The 18,457-nt window shown below is 31.4% G+C and overlaps 1 protein-coding gene across 14 annotated transcripts in view; it reads right to left on the bottom strand.

Moving 5' to 3' along the window:
- Positions 1–18,457, bottom strand: part of LOC127698563 (axotactin-like) — a 128,609-nt gene that overhangs the window by 49,442 nt on the left and 60,710 nt on the right. For 13 of the 14 annotated variants that reach the window (XM_052202097.1, XM_052202074.1, XM_052202081.1 and 10 more), the window contains 10 exons: positions 14,915–15,058; positions 11,508–11,756; positions 10,949–11,058; positions 9,243–9,403; positions 8,167–8,178; positions 5,299–5,453; positions 3,262–3,572; positions 2,366–2,502; positions 1,612–1,721; positions 747–986 (listed from right to left, as the gene is read on the bottom strand). In XM_052202097.1, the coding sequence (XP_052058057.1) occupies positions 747–986; positions 1,612–1,721; positions 2,366–2,502; positions 3,262–3,572; positions 5,299–5,453; positions 8,167–8,178; positions 9,243–9,403; positions 10,949–11,058; positions 11,508–11,756; positions 14,915–15,058 (1,629 nt within the window). The remainder of the gene's footprint in view (positions 1–746; positions 987–1,611; positions 1,722–2,365; positions 2,503–3,261; positions 3,573–5,298; positions 5,454–8,166; positions 8,179–9,242; positions 9,404–10,948; positions 11,059–11,507; positions 11,757–14,914; positions 15,059–18,457) is intronic. The other variant, XM_052202156.1, reaches the window with a different exon arrangement.

Below are 18,457 nucleotides of genomic sequence, written 5' to 3'. Positions count from 1 at the left end.
ATGTTTTTTTCCTTCATTATTGAATATTCAAAGTACTGGTGTGACATCCTGCATGAGTAAGCTTAAAATGAAATTAAGGATTAAGTATGGGTGTGTAATCATGTCAACTTTAGACAGGTGCTCAATATAATAACCTCAGCAGTGCTGTAAATCAACATGATTAATGAAAAGAAAATTTCGGATTAAAGAGTTAATTTTAATTACTGCTAATCAATTTAGAAAAAAATGTTTGAGGTCTTATTTCTTTTTTCTATTACTTTCCAATTATTTCTTTTATAATATTTGAACAGTGCATCAGCTTGGACAAACTTAGACAAACATTGATTTCAAAAGGGATATTTAATTAATAACTTTACTTTTATAAAATTAATAAATGTTAACTACATGACGAAAGCTTTACCATTTTATTGTTTATGACTTTAAAATTATTTTATAAAACAATTTGATTGAACAATCAGTCTTACACATTATTTTTTATCTATCAAAAGACTTAAATGAAGATTTAATTGTTCCCTATTTAAGGTTTTTTTATACAGTGAACTAGACTTTTAAAATTGTTGTTTTTACTTTTGTTTTTTTTTATTTAAAATTTTTTTTTACTTTTAAATTTATTTTTTTTTCAAGATTTTTGAGGGATGAAAAGGGTGTGTGTATTATACACAACTGTGTACTATACACGGCTAAATACGGTAATTCACTGTTTGTTTTGGTGGTATCATGGTGCATAGAAAGCTGCTAGTTCATACCAAAATGACATGCATGTCCTTCATATGCAGTGTCAGAACAATCACATGCAACTCCATCCCAGTTTGACAAACATTTACCACCATGTTCACAATGAGGGCCACCTTCACAGTAGGGTACTAGGTGACAACCATCCAGTATTACACCATACACTGCTGAATTTGTTTGCAGTAAGTTGATAGCATCCTTTACCTTGTCTTGTATAGCTAGATTCCTTATACAACCAACAAATCCATCATTGGCTGAAAAACAAATTGTCAAGAACCAGTAAAAAGTAAAACAACAAAACCAAACTCCAAATAAAATTCAAATCGGAAAGTCCCTTATCAAATGGCAAAATCAAAAGCTAAAACACATCAAATGAATTAAAAACAACTGTCATATTCCTGACTTGGTACAGGCATTTCCTTATGTAGAAAATGGTGGATTAAACCTAGCTTTATTGCTAGCTAAACCTCTCACTTGTATGACAGTCGCATATGGCTTATGTTTCTATACAGGATGTAATATCAATAAATAAGATCTGAAGCCTTTTTTTTTATACAAAATAGAATGAATGCATGTCAGTTATTACTGACATGCAATTTTTTTTTTCACTTAGTCAAGTGATGACAATATCCCAATATGATTTAGGTTATTTTAAAATAACCCTAGTTTGGTTAATTTCCTTTAATATATTTACCAATTAAAGTGTCAAAGAAAAGGATTTATTTCTATCAGAAGTAAAAGATCTCGGCTTACTGACACACAGCAGACGAACAGATTCAACTAAATTAAATTATGCTGTTCAATGTTAAATAGATTTTATTCGAAAAATTGTTTTGCTAAAATAGTTTCTGATTCCCCCATATAATACAAGCATCATACCATCATAGGCTAGCCTAGGTCCATGTCCAATCACCATTTCTCCTGTTAACTCCAGTAGATCTGTGTGATTTATCTGGTTAGATCTATCATCTATCTTTATTTTGGTAAACCTGTTTAAATAGTATCTATTGTTATAATATACATATATCTACCAGTAAGTTCATTGCAATATCCAAAATAACTTTGTTACAGCTCATACATACAGAGTATTTGTTACAAGAACCATGAAAGACTCAATGCAAGGTTTGAAATCAATTAAGTTGTTTGGAGTAAGAATATTTATTTCATGTGCTTCTTAAGATTTAGTTTCTTTTTAGTATCATGTTTTCAAATATTAAATTTTGTTGTCAGGACATAAACAAACCAAAACTGAATAGCACAAAATCCATTTGAAACTTGTGCAGAGCTTCCATAAATTCCTTAGCTATCTGTAGTCTGCTTGTATCCAAATATCTATTTGTCTAATAATATCAAAATAATATTTCATGTCCTGCACTATGATCATTTTCACATGACAGGCACATATTTGTCAGTATTAAACACCTCACCAATGTAAATATTGACACATAAAGCCTACCCATCCATGTTATAATGAGCAAAGAGCATGACATGAAAATTGTTTTCTAAAATATTTAACAACAATATTATGATACTGATTGAAATAATAACAAAGCAAATTCATTGCTGTCAGTGGTTAAAGTTTGTCATAATGAAACTGAGGCTAAATTTTCTATAATGACTTAAATGTATTTACCTATCAGTGAAATGGAGATGTAGAGTATGCCATTTGTTGTCATTGACAACATGATCAATGACAATGTGTTTTGATAGATCAGGATTCCTAGTAGATGGTTCTAGTTGTAAAATAACTTGGTGGTGTCTAATCCATATCTGAAAATGACAAAAAATGCCAATATTGAGCACACAAATCTATTATTAGTGGCACATGTACTGTTATAAAGATTTTCTCACATAAGCTTCTCTCATATCTGTTTATTCAAACAATTTTCACTTCGACTCACATGTGCGGGGATAAAAATGGCTAGAATCAAACCCCTGATTTTATATGCATACAATTAAAAATTAAGACTTTCCGCTTATTTCCTGAAAATCTAATTTTGTGCTAGAAAATTTGATTAAAACAAATCGCTAGTGAATAAAAAGAGGTTTTCATCATTTGACCCTAGTGTTTGTAGGGGTTTAATTAGGCCAAACTTTATTTCTTTGTGTATTTGTTTCTTTTCTTGTCTGGACATCTGTCTATAGATATCTCAAATTATCATGGCTTTTCATAATCTATTGGTACTGGAATTAAAATGTCTGATCTTTCTACCAATCTAGCTGCTTGGGTTATCATTTAAATTTGTATGTAAGATTATTTTTTTCAAGTGCATGCCATATACAAGATGATGAAGTTCTTGTCCAGAAGCAATTCTCAACAATCAAAATTTGAAATGCTTAATAAAACTTAATTGAGATATCATACATGTATTAATTATTTTTGTAAATGTAGAAAGTAGATAACAGTTAACCTGTTAATATTTCAGACCAAATTACACCATGACCACACAAATTCAGTCATACAAACATGATGAACAGAATTACTACTTTGCCATAACAGCTCTCTACTCAGTCTTGATCCTAACTCACCTCAAAGAAACCAATGCCATATCCTAAGGTTGAAATAGTCTGTGCATAAAATATAATGGCAACATCACGGACCGTGCGGAAGCCAAACTCTACTTGTAAGTCTGTATTAGATGGTGTATCTAGTACAATCATGGTTCCAGACTTGGGAAATGATATAGGAATGTCTTCTGTCTTGTGACAACCATAATAAGGTTTATGACCACCGCTGTGGATAACTCTGTCATTCCCATGCTTCATCTCATAGACTAAAGAAACATCGTCAACATAAACATTCTTCAAACAACCAACAAAATTCTGTGTAACTTGTAAGCCTGAAACATAAATCAATTTATAGATTTAAGTATTGATATTTCAACTCTTTTTTTTCAAAATTAAAATCAACCAAATTATTTCATATGAATATTGTTTTACATCTCCCCCCCCCCCTTTTTCATTAATTTTGTATTTACATTGTGTCATAGATCAAATTTATTCGATCAGTGTATGTTTACTTGTTTTCGGTAATATGTCTTTTGATTGAGTTAAGCCATTTCAATTGATATTTTGTAGTGTGTCTTTCTATGTTGTGATGTTACACTATTATTTCAGGTTAGGGTGAAGGTTGGCACCTGTTAAAATGTTTAAACCCGCTGTATTTGTTTGCACCTGTCCTAAGTCAGGAACCTGTTGTTCAGTGGATGTCGTTTGTTGATGTGGTTCATAAGTGTTTCTCATTTTTTATATAGATTAGACCGTTGGTTTTCCTGTTTGAATGGTTTTACACTAGTCATTTTTGGGCCCCTTTATAGCTTGCTGTTCGGTGTTAGCCACGGCTCCGTGTTGAAGGCTGTACTTTGACCTATAATGGTTTACTGTTACAAATTGTGACTTGGATGGAGAGTTGTCTCATTGGCACTCATACCACATCTTCTTATATCTATAAATGCTTTACTACTATAAATAGCAGACTAACTAATTATATACTCTCATTAACTGCAGGATATTTTTTAGTCTAAAGGATCAGGAGCAGCTACAATTATATGGAGTCACTTTTTTAACAAGATAAATTCTGTCAGACCTGTGATTTAAGAGAAATTCATTATCCAAGGGGATTTTCAAAATAACTATAAATAGCTTAAGTCCAGGGTTCTGACCAGAAGCCTTATCAAGGATTATGCAGCAGAAATTTTTTATCTTGAGCTACTTCTAATTATTTTCAAAATATCTTCTTTGCAATTATTATTTGGTTATACTTTGAAGGTACAACAATTTGAATTGTGAGCTAAAGTTCACTTATGATGCCTCCCCTGTAAGTATACAATACACAGGAAGTTGATGAGTGATGTATGCAAAACATATCACATAGTAAAGTACATGAAGGTTGATATATATTTTAGAAAACCTTTATTTGTAGTTCCTGAAAAAAATGTGACAAAGTTTCATACATAGCCATTATTTGAAAGAATACATAAGTATTAGGTAAACAGGAAGCTGATGAGGATGAATCTAAAAATACTTCACACAGTATAGAATGCTTGTATGAACATTGATTATAAATTTCAGGAAGCTCCGATTTGAAGATCCTGAGAAAATAGTGACAATAATTTTATACATGGCCATTATGTGTACAAATACATAAGTACCGGTATTCAGATACTGTAAATTCAGAAATTATTGTGTGCATTTATTATTGCGATTTTTAAAGGACAAAAATGTGAGATTTATTATTTGATTTCAGGATAATCTGCATACACTTATATGCATCAGTTATCAGAGTGCAAGTTCTTATTATTGCCATTAGCACCCAGTCGCATTATTCACAATAATAAAAACTTCACAACAATTTCTGAATTTACAGTTACAGGAAGTGGATGAGCGATGAATCTGAAAATATATCACACATTATAGCATACTCACATGAATTTTGGTTTCACAAAGCTCTGATTTGTAGTTCCTGAGAAAATTTTTACAAGACAGACAGAGCGACGGATACACGGACAGATGTAAACAAGTATACCCTCCTCCTTTCGGAGTGGGAGTATACTTATATACACTTACCTTTTGTTATGACAAAATTATTGCCTCCACCAAAGAAGATTTTTGAATCAAGACTGAGGTAGTAATTACTGGATTCAGTTGTCCTGACCGTCACCTCTTCATCCAGGATAAATGTAACTGTATTCTTGTTGTGGACAATGGTCAAGTTATGCCATCTGAAAGTACAAACTTTGATAATGACTGTTTCTTTTGAAGGTTAATCTAGAAAATTACTTGCAATAAATAACTTTAGCAACATTTTTTTCATTATGCATAATATGAAAGAAAATAAGTCACACTTTCAAATTCATTTACTAATATGTTAAAACTACTGTATAAAATGTTTTTAATACATTTGTATTAGAAGTATTCAACCAGATGCTATCTTACATTTTGGAAGTAGTTGTTTCAAATTTATTGTTATTTTCTTTCTACCAAGAACATCTTATTAAAAAAAAAAATCAATAGGAATAAAAATGTGCACAGGCTATAAAATGGCCTGCTGAATTCTTTATAACTGAATAATTTATCAACAGTCCTTAAGATAAAGGTCTTAATACATCTATAAAGAAAATTTAACCTTAATATAAATGAACCATAATAATGAGGTCAAGGTCAGATGATCCCTGTCAGAAGGACATTTACACCTTACAATAATTCTATAGGCCAAATATATTTTAACTATTTCTCTAACACTATAATATAACCTTTGAACCATGAAAATGGGGTCTAGGTATGATAACCCAAGTCAGACAGACATGCACATAACACACAGCTACCTATGAACTAAATATAGTTGACTTACAACTCAAATTCATTGAGAAACTGACCTCAGCTCTAAAACTTAGTAAAGATCATGATGTCAAAATTTAGATGACCACTGTCAGACAGAAATGTACACAGAAGATTTTTTTACCAAATATAGTTGGCTTATTTATCGAAGTAATTGGTAAATTGACATAAGTGCAAAAAACTTAACATTGATCATTGAAAAAGTCAAATTATGACATCTCCTGTCAGACAGATATGTACACCTTACAACAATAGTACAGACCAATATAGCTGACCTTTTACTAATAATAAAGGGCCAAAACTTAACAGTGATCATTAGACTATGTAAAGAGGTCAAGTAACAGGTGAATTCTTTCAGATGGATAAAACACCTAACAGTTATTCTTTAACTCATAACAACTGTAAAATGGACCTTTTGATCTATTAGTCATAGTAACTGAGACACTGACCTAAAACCAGAAACTATACCTTGAAGTTATTAAACCATAAAATTGAGGTCAAGGTATATTGCCACATGCCATAAGGAAGGTTTAGTCCATTAGTCTCAAAAATACGATTTATGGCACTTCTACCTTCTAAAGAATAAGCTTTATACAATTATTTTAGGCTCATGCGACACAGGTTTAGCATAAGTAAGTATCACATTCTGGATTTTTGTGGCATTAACTAGTAATAATGAAAGGTATTGTTATTGTGACTTTAATGTATATTTAACTGGAATAATATATATAACTTGTTATGACATTGAGCTATAACTCTGAACATATATATATAATATATAATAATGTTGATTATATGAAACAATTATAAACAAAAGATGATATAAATGAAGAAAATTAAAGATAAATACTGAATTAAAACTAAATACAATGTACTAACATTTAACATTTTGTGTTATATGAATCAAGTTAATAAAAACAGTGTTCAGGATGTTTTCTACAGAAATATCATACATAAGTAATTTCTAATGGAAGATATTATGACAAATGATAGGATGCAACTCCAGTCTCAACTGACTAAAGATTGCCAGTTTTCCTGCTCTCCAGACACTCGAACTTCCTACAGCTATTACTTGCCACCATGTCATAGCCAAGAGTGCTTACAGTGGTGTTAAATACAAATAATCAATCAAAATTAAGGAAAATAAGGACAAGCCTGGGCACTTTTTTTTTTAAAAGATACAAATTTTTGAAAATTAGAGTTAGAGGCATGAAAAAGGATTTCACTGTATTTTTCATATAAAATGTATGGGAAGAAATAATTTTAATATCAATAATTAAGAAAAACTAATAGAAACACAAGAATTTTAAAACATTTAATCAGAAGTATAATTTATATGTATATTCTTTAAACATATTGAAACATATAATGGTTGTTGAGTAAATTTTTTTCTCAAAGCATTGCCCAAAAAAAGCCAGAGGGGCTACACATTTTCAAGAAAAGGTTGAAAAAGGAGCAAAGCAAACACCCCTAAAATTGTTCTCATTCTACCAGCAATGACAATTGAACTTGTAACAACTTGACACAAAACAATCATAGTTACATTACAAGGCCCTTATCAAAACAAAAGAAAGGTATTCATTAAACCCCATTGAAATACCTTCCCTACAGACACAGTTTAATTAGTTTTTTAGGCTGTGTTAATATGTAAAAAGCAATAATAAAGAATATGAAATAGTTTTAAGATTGAAAAAAGAATGAAACAAGAGAAAAAAAGAGTAACATTCTCCATAAAAATGTAAAAAAATAAATAAAGTGAAATGTAAATGCTTTAAGCTTTCCAACTGCAAAAAAGAAAAAATATTTCATATAGATATGATCCTACATTAATGCATTTCAAAGTAGAAATGAAAACCGCTCATTAGTGAAAATTCCTGTAGTTCCTGAATATGAAACGATATAATTAATACTTTTTCCTGTGAATATAACTTTATTATAATAAGTTTTTAAAAATGCCACTATATTTGTGTTCACACAATATACAAAAGAATCAGCAAACTGATGCTTTATATATCAAAGCATGATTTTATAAGCAGACATATACCATGCAAGGGTAACATGCAATATGAAGCAGGGAAGATGAGAATGTTGCCTTACCCTTCCTTCTGCCTATAATGATTATGATTTATGTTAGTGAACAACATGTACCTTTCCTGCTTTACTTTCATAATCAATATGGAATTGGTCACTTGCTTGATATATGCAAGGAGGAGTGTAATGTTTTTGGAAGGGGAGATAATCATAAAAAGTTAAACCATAAAACTGAAAACACTGAAATGATATAAGTCTTGTGTAAATTACAAATCATGATGCTGTATGTGTAATCACAGATCTATCTGTTGTTCAAATTCTACACAATGGGATGGTAATGAATATAGTGGTTTGTGAAGATATGAAATGCCATCTCTAATTCAATATAATTCAGTTTTGATTCAATTATTTAAATCACAATTAAACATTTGTTTTCAATGCTGATTTTCAAAGAAGATGACTGGTAGTGGTAATATGTTCTATTAAAAGGACATGTAGTCAATTTGAGTGTTTTATATCCATCCCCTCAAACATTGGACTTTTTGTGCTTTTTTCTGATGTATTCATCCACTTAATAAAGAAATTTATTAAAAAAATGTATAAACATATGAGGTTCCAACTCTCTGAGTCAAAAAATGAAAACTTTTTATAATTTCATGCATCCCAAGGGCTGTTCTGGATTTTCCTTCATCAACACTCAACTTTAAAACTTTTTGGCTGTTTTTTTTTTTGATTTCTGTCTTTATATGGTCCTAAGCATTTCATATAATTTGACCAAACTTTTGGTCAGAAGGCTGCATACCTGATGAAATGTGTCATGGGTATGAAAGTTGGTATCATAAGAATTTTTTGTATGAAAAATTATTCACTTATTAAACACCAGTTATATTATTTAAATCCCATTGTTTTTCTATTGGTTGACTATGTTATAGTTTTTTCAAAGAACTAAAGTAAGTCAGAGATATTTATGATTAATCAAAAACAACAAACATTTCAAGGAAAGTTTGAAAAAGATACTTTTAAATGCATAACACACATCACAGTTTTATTAGAAACTTAGGTAAAAACTCCAATTAATCCAAACCATTTTGTTAGTACACAATGTACCCATTACCATCAAACTTTCATGGATCCATATTTACCTAAAGTCATCTGTAGCAATACCAAGGTTAGCTTCTAATGTGACATCCTGCTGGAATCCAACTGAGGCTGTAACCACTCCTTCATGAACTGAAGCAATCACATGACTGTCATGTGGGTAGGTACCAACGGCATATATCAGGACACCTGAGCCTCTATCTGACTGTAACAGAACAAACTGCCTTTATAGTATTTTTCTGCAGCTAAATAGCATATTTTCAGATAAATCAGATATATAGAGTAATCAAAGTATCAAATAGCATCTGACTGATATTTCATAATCCCTTTTTACTGATTCCAATTAACTTGCCAAGTAACTTTTTTTCCCACAGTGAAACATTTCTTAACTTAACCCCCCTTTTAAGCACTGAAGATTTGTTTAAATAAGACAAGCACTTGGTTCACACATGTTCAATTATGTTTATTCACTGTATGTCCTTGCCCAAGTGATCAGCTAAGGCTGGTTTCAACTTTAGGCAGAACCCAGTGTTGACATAGTAACTGTCCTTTCAAATAATATATCAAAGCTTTTATATATGAATAAAAGTACAAATGATGTATAGAGCAAAAGACAGCAACTCAACAATGCAAATAATACAAAAGACATCTGGAAGTGATGTTGAATGTGTTACCCCCTTTTTTGCATGGCTTACAAATATCCTTAATAATGTATTTAAGATTTTACTGAGATATTTTACAGGTCTTGAGATATCAAAACATTATTTAAGAATTTTATGTATTAATGAAATTTGCAAGATACATGATATACCATAGAATAGTAACAAATCTCCGTTAAAAATGTTTACAGTGTTATACAGTCAAGTATTGGCTATTGCAAGTCTGTGCAATTCCAAAGCTGCACAATATACTGACATACAATTCAAATCAAAGTCTTTGAAGGTACTCAGACATACAATAAGAAGGTGTATATTTTTAAGATGAGTTGCACTTCATGAAATCTGTACTTTTTTCTTTGACATATATATCACTAGAGGGTGTCATATTTGCTTTCATGCTGTAAAAAAATCATATAGATATATCAACTTAGATACATGATTTTTTTTATTAGTTTTTATTGGCTTTGAACTAGCTGTCAGTAACTGCGAGTACTCTCAGATCTGTACTTGGTGTCTTTTTGTTGTTAGGGATGAGGGATGGATAAATACCCTGCCACCTCCACTCTGTGTTTTTGTTAAATGTATTTCTATTTGTATCTATCTGATGAGTTAAACCATTTTCAATTGATTTTTATAGTTTGTTCTTGTTCTTATGTTGTACTGTTACACCACTGTCCCAGGTTAGGGGAGGGTTGGCACCTTCAAACGAGTTTAACCCAGCCACATTCAGTATGAACCTGTCCCAAGTCAGGAGTCTGTAATTCAGTGGTTGTCATTTGATGCTGTGTAACATATTTGTTTTTCGTTCATTATTTTGTACATAAATTAGGCAGTTAGTTTTCTCGTTTTTTTATAGCAGACTATGTGGTATGGGCTTTGCTCATTGTTGAAGGCCGTATGGTGACCTATAGTTGTTAATTTCAGTGTCATTTGGTCTCTTGTGGAGAGTTGTCTCATTGGCAATCATACCACATCTTCTTATTTTTATATGTTTATGTCATAATGAAAGTATATAGATCATAATGTTTATATCAATGCATGCTCTCAGCAGAATGTTTTTCTTAATGGTAGATAATTTTTTTACAACTTACCCTAAACTGTAAACTGAATTTATTTTTGTCTGAAAAGACCCTGTCACTTGGTTTATCATAAAGTTGATAGGTAATCCATTCATAGCCTCTTAGTGTGATTTTGGTAGAACCTGAAAATGTATATGGGAGATAACTCTGACAGCCTTATAATTTTCATAATGGGGAGACAACTCTGTCATCTTTGCAAATTTAGAATGATTGGAATTGAAGTTCTTCCAATAAATTCACTGCTGTTTTCCAACAGCTGATTTTACCATCTGTGATTGAATTTGAGCCATTATCATTAAGCAAAAATTGAATCAAAAGCATGGGAATTCTTTTTACACATTCAAACTTGCTAACATCTGTACACAATATGTTTACATTAACTTAACAGTACCTGAACAGAAATGATTTCATGATTTTAACAAGTTCTGCATTAAAGTCTATAGGAAATTTGTGCATTTGATTAACATTTTAACTAGCAGTTCACTTTTACTAGCAAAGTCCAAAGAAATTACCGGTAGTACCCTTAAAAAAGTTTTGAATCCACTATAGTTATACATGTATTACTTTGTACCTGACTGATTACAGAATGGTCCCTGCAAATTAGTACCAAAACAGTCACATTTAACATGGGAGTAGAAATTAATACATGGTGTTTCAGCATTACACTGGTTCCCTGTTAAACATTTATCCTGGCATCCTGTCTCCACTTTACCCATCACTTCAGGCTTGTTTATATTGTTGTATGTCCCATTGCCGTCTAAGATTTGGAGATTCTTTAAACATCCACTATAGAGATGATCTTGAGATTCAGTGCCTTTTCCTTAATAAACAAATTATGTTAGATGTAATATAAAATGATTTATAGTTAAGAACTTTATTTATAAACCATTGTGAAATCAGTTAAAAATGATACGTAATATAAATAAGTTCTATTTGAATAATATATATCAAATCAGTTCTTAAAAGTTAACACATATAAACTATACACATTCAGATAAGTGCTTCACACATGAGATAATTATTCAATACTTTTGAAATGCAATTCTTTAAAAGGCTTAATTCTGTGTTTAATTTAATTATAGAATGATTCTTGTTTACTTAATGCTTATAGGTTCCATCTTATGAAGTTTGAGCTATACCACATTGTAGGAAACATCATAAACCACAATACTGTATGTATACATTGTACATGTACCTACATCTCCCCCAATCATAAACCACAATACTGTATACATTGTACCTACATCTCCCCCAAACGAATGGTAATGAAAGTAAAGCTTATTTCAGAATGAAATCATAAATTTTTAATGAATTGAGAGGGTGAAGCAATTTTTGACAAGTTAGGAATGTGAAAACAATTGACTAAGTAGTAGGGGCTAGCACTCAAAGGAAACATTTTTGTCATAGTAGTTGTGGCATATGAGAAATTCCGTCATAGAATTGGTGGCTAGCACTCATGGGAAAATTTTGTCATGGCAGTCGTAGATCTCTTCTTTTTTTTCTTTTGTGTTGTTGGGATTCTATCTCATAGAAGATAACCACACAACTTTTAATTTCTTTAAACCCCTGGGGAAATTTTGCCAGCGTTGTAAGTAACTCTCCTGAATAACTTTGCCAAAAATCTAACCACGGCAATGATATTTTATCAAATTAAATGCAATCATCACAGTATGCTTGCCAATTCTATACAATTTACATGTAATATCTCAGCAATCATTAAGTGTATCCATAAATCAATTCTTAAAAGCATTATAATTATATTAAATGAAAATATATCATAACAATTTTGAGATTATATAATTTTGTAAAAATCAATTTTCTTTTGAACTGCTAAAAATATAAATAAAACTTCATATACAGATGTACAATGTCATACCAATGCCAATTTACTTTATAGTCAATGTAGGATTTTTCAAAAATAATAAAAGTAATTGGTAGACAAGGAACTACATTCTGTCTGAACATAACTTCTTCAAAAATTAATTTATAAATACTATTAAACAAGAGTATATGATGAAATAAATGAAGAATGTGTCTATGGGCCAAAGATGTCCCCCTTGTAAATATGCATGAGTCAATGTACCAATTGTAAAAGTGCCGCCACCCAATTTCGAAATTGATCTGTGTTTTGTGGTAATAAGCATTGTGTATAAGTTTTATAACATTTGGTTGAGGCAAACTAAAGTTAGAGAACGGAAACGACTGATTTAGCAATTTTTCCATTTATAAAGGGGCATAACTCAAGAATGGTAAAAGTGACGCCACCCAATTTCAAATTTGATCTGGGTTTTGGGTAATAAGCATTGTTTGTAAGTTTTATAACATTTGGTTGAGGCAAGCTAAAATTAGAAAACTGAAACAAAAATTTCATTAATTTTTATGTTTATAAAGGGGCATAACTCATGAACGGTAAAATAGACGCCACCCAATTTCGAACTTGATCTGGATTTTGTGGTAATAAGCATTGTGTATAAGTTTTATTACATTTGGTTTAGGCAAACTAAAGTTAGAGAATGGAAACTTATTTTGAGGACATACGTGACGGAAGGACGGAACGGACGGACGGGACGGACAAGGATAACATTCAATGCCCTTTCATCTAGTGGCAGGGGCATAAAAATATTGATAATGAATGGTATGATTTCAGTAATCTTGTGATGAGAGATTCTCAATTTAAACGGTGACTAAAACATGACTCTGAGGTGTCTACAAAATCGGTTCATTCTTTTTCAGACCATCCTCACTCATAAATTGTCCGACACTTTTTCTCACTCACTCAATTTATGTGCAACATTTTCAGTTTAGTAGGAACCAATGGGCTTTCAAAAGAACAGGAATCGTTACAGTATCATTTGCAGTCCCCTTTGACTCAAAAAGCTAACATACTAGGGGACTTCCCAGCTTTATCTTATAAATCTATTATTAAAACAAAAATACAAACAACTAACTGATAAATTGAAAGAAAACTAATACAAGGCTAGGTGGAAATGACAAAATGACAGATAAGGTAGAATAAATTAGTTTGTTTTACACTAATTCGTACTAAATGGGATGTGTACTGATTGATATTTTAGTCTTAGGAAGACATGATTTATTTGTAAGTTGTAATTGGCTTTGAACTAGCTTTCAGTAACTATGAGTCTTTTTCAATCGGTACTTTGTGTCTTTTGTTTTTTTGTTAGTTGTTTTTTGTGCTTCATGCTAATCTGATGAGTATGTCCCTATTCAATTGATTTTTAGATTGTTCTTACGTTGGTGCTGTTACACCACTGTCCCTGGTTAGGTGAGGGTTGAGTGCTCACAAAATGTTTCACCCAACAAACTCTGTATGTGCCTGTTCCAAGTCTGGAGCTAGTAATTCTGTGGTTGTTGTTGGTTGTTATCTGCCATATTTGTTTTAGCATAAATCAGGCTGTTGGTTTTCCTCGTTTGAATTGATTCATATTTTTTCATGTGGCCTTTTATAGTTTACTATACAATATGTGTTTTGCACATTGTTGAAAGTTGTACAGGGACTTAAAAGTTGCTTACATCCATGGCGTTTGTTATCTTGTGAGTAGTTGTCTGTATGACAATCATAACACATCTCCATATTTTTATACTGTCCAAGTCAAACAAGACATAGGGATTTGAGTGTTTTAACAGCAGAAACCGTATACATGTTGTATACATGTCAACTTGTTTTCATGGAGGTGGGTGGTCAATGTTATTTCAATTATATCATTGGCTTCTTTAAAAGGTCAGCTAGGTGTTTGAAATGAAATTGCTCAGAAAGGATTATATCTAAGGTAAAGTCTCACCTGAACAATAATGATTTCAGTACTTAACAATTGTTTCAACTGCTTCTGATTATAAACTGAACTGAAGTTGTAGAAAATGGGTTAACACATGCATGATTTATTGTGTAATGTCTATTGAAAGAAAGCCATATACCATTCTATCGAAGAACTGACTTTTGGCTACATAACTAGTCCATACCTCCAAATAATATGACTGATGATAATGTATTCCAATCTAATACTGATACTGGATTACTTAAAGGCTCATCATCTAAGGTCACAATAAGGTCACCAGAGGTCAGGAGTTGCACTTCTAATGAATGCCATTTATCATCATTTAATGCTGAAAAAATAATAAACTATAATTTAAAACATTGCAAATGACTAAAATATTCTAACACTACACAGCAGGAATCATTGACCACTCCATTGTCACTGAAACTAAATTATTCTTGTATAAACCTTAATGGAAAAAACTGGTTAGTTCTACTGTACTGTTAATTTTCTTGGTTGGAAATAAAATTTAGAGAACTGAAAACACTTTAGATTCTAATTAAAAGTTTCTTATTTTCTATGGGCATAAATTGAGAGCTTATCTTATAGTGATGTTTGGTGGATATCTATCTCAATGGCAACATCTAATTTTTTTTTGGACTCTGAGTCCTTATCAAGTGTTAATCGAGAAATCATTGATTCTTGTTTTCCATTATTGCAATGCAACAGGATTAAATCATTTCTACAATCACTCTTAGTAAGGATTTGGATAACTGAAAGGATTAAACATATCGATATTCTAGTAACAGAAATTATAGCTTCCTGTTGCGTTTGAATCGACAATTTCTTGTAAAATGGCCACACCAGAAATTATGGCATCCTGTTGCATTAGAATAATTGCATGGAATAGATTTCTTTATTTACAATTGTTCAGGATTAATTTCACTTATATGTTTCCAATATTTGTTGTTTTTTATTTGTCATTTTCTAACAGGATTTTATTTCTAAGCATCTAACAAATAAGTTTTTCTGGGAGTTTATAATGCATAAGCTGAGACATTCGGTATTATCAAATTCTTTGTACATAAACAAACTTGGCTTTGACTATTTGTATTCTGGATTTTAAATTATTGGATTGATATTTCTACAACAGCCCCTTTGATTATATATAACTCTTCTGCCCTTATGTAATAAAAATAGTTCGTCTTCCCATTTCTCTTTCAAATAAACCAGGTTTTATGAATAGGGATGTGTTTGACATATCTACTGGTGATTTATTTTTGTCAGTCAGTATATAAGTTTGATTTTTAATATCATAATTAGTTCCATTAATCTTTACTAACAAATACACTGGTATCTCATTTCCCTTTCATTTTAATCTGAAACTCATTAATAATTATAGTCAATATTTATATGTCCTTATCAATACAAATGCCAGGATTTCTACTTTTACATTTCACTGAAACACATCAAATATCACAGTCTCATCTTTGTTTTTTCATATGTCAATAAAAATCTGCAAACACTGGTCCTGGAACCAAATCAACAATTTGTATGCAAGAAAATTGCAATAAACCTAACTATTATGCATCGTGTGTGTCTCATGGGGAAAATACAGTATTCAATTTAATCATACTCTATTGATTAGCAAGTTACATAAAAATAAATAACTGACAAATTGGCAATTTCAAGCAGATACTTAGATATGAGTCCAAAAATAGCTTGAAACCCATTTATTTTATTAAAAATTAAAAAATGATACTTGTCCAACTAGAAATGCAACTCAAACAAAATGAAAGAACCTTAGTGAGCGCGCTCACGTACCCCACATCCCCATATTGTCATTGGAGAAATAAAATAAGTGTAAGAAAAAAAAATTGTATCAGAAAAAAATTTTAATCATAATTTCCTGTCAATATGCACATCTTCATAGTATGTCCTTATTATCTACACAATTTCATGAAACTCTGTTGTGTGGTTTGAGAGGAGTTGCATTGACAAAAGGTTGCAGTAGTACATTAAAGTAAATAAGTTCAAAGGGGTGTAACTCCTAGAAAAAGAATTGAATCGTAATTTCCTGTCGATATGCACAACTACATAGTATGTCCTTATTATCTAAAAAGGTTTCGTGAAATTCTGTTGTGTGGTTTGAGAGGAGTTGCGATGACAAGAAACAGGACTGATGGACTGACGGACTAACGAACGGACGGACGGACAGACGGACGGATGGGTCAAAAACATTATACCCTCCGCAACTCGTTGCATGGGGTATAATTAATTAAAAAGACTTGTAAGTTTAAACACAACCCAGCCGCATATCACTTTTAATATATAAACAGGCCTAAATCTCCCATTAAGTTTTTGCACAGTTGAACTATGTTGCCCTGTAGATGCAGAATGCGTTTACACAGCTAAAAAATCTCATGAAATGTTACAACACCATTTTTTATAAAAAAAAAAAAGAAATCAATGTTAATGTAGCTCTTCATCCTTTGTGTACTTTTTTGAATGATTAAATTTTGTGTTTAACAAGAAATCCACAAATAATCATAAATGCCCATTTCATACAAGATATAGCATTGGCAGATCCAGAAGAGGGGGTCTAGAACCCACTTTCTATGATCTTTTTTAAAAATCATGTAAAAATCAACAACAATAAAAGAACAGAGTTCCAATGTCCACCGCGTTGCACATATTTTATATATCCAAGGTCTAAGGGCAATAACTAAAAAAAAACATTTTTTTTGTTCTTTAAAACTTTTTATCAATATCTTAGAGAAATGAAAGCTTGAGAGCAAAAGCAATGCAATTTCCAACATAATGAATATTTCCAAGGGGCCTAACTCGATAAAATATTTGATCAGGAGTTATTTTTTCGAAATTGTCTGACACATTGCTGATATAAACCTATGATATAAGTTTCACAAAAATCTGGCAAGAATTGTACACATGATAGCACTAAAAATGCAATTTTCCTTATAATCAATATTTCCAAGGGCATAACTCTTTTAAAAATAATTGATCTGGCACTGATTTTCAGACTCATCCGAGATATTGCTGATATGAAGCTATTATATAAGTTTCATAAAAATCTGGTAAGAATTGTACACATGAGAGCGCTAATGATGCAATTTTCCATATAATTATTGTTTCCAAGGGGCATAACTCTTTTAAAATCAATTGATTTGGCACTGATTTTCGAACTAGTCTGAGACCTTGCGGATATAAAGCTATGTTATATGTTTCATAAAAATTTGGTAACAATTGTACACATGAAAGCACTAACGATGGAATTTTCCATATAATTAATGTTTCCAAGGGGCATAACTCTTTTTAAAAATAATTGATCGGAACTGTTTTCAACTCTTCTAAGACATTGCTGATACAAACCTACAATATAAGTTTTATAAAAATCTGGCAAAAATTGTACACGTGAGAGCGTTAACAAGACTGGACGGACAGACACACAAACAGGCAGACAGGTGAACGGACGCCTGGTATTTCTATGTCCCTGACATCACATAGCGTGGGGGACAATTAGGCTAGAACCCTCCTAATTATGGAACCATTAGAACCCAGCCTAAACAAATTCATGATCCACTCCTGTATAGAGCCCAAACAATGTCAAAAGTATGTTGTTGCCTACAATTCCTTACATCCACTTAATTTGATCTTTGACCTTAAAAACCAATAAGCACCATCCTTATTGTGTATACCAAGAGTGCTGAATAAAGACGACAATATTTAG

This window comes from Mytilus californianus, unplaced genomic scaffold (genome assembly GCF_021869535.1).
Source record: "Mytilus californianus isolate M0D057914Y unplaced genomic scaffold, xbMytCali1.0.p SCAF_1, whole genome shotgun sequence".
In the NCBI taxonomy this organism is placed as follows: Eukaryota; Metazoa; Mollusca; class Bivalvia; order Mytilida; family Mytilidae; genus Mytilus; species Mytilus californianus.
The sequence above is the reverse complement of the archived record's forward strand: the minus strand, read 5'-3'. Positions and strand labels throughout refer to the sequence as shown.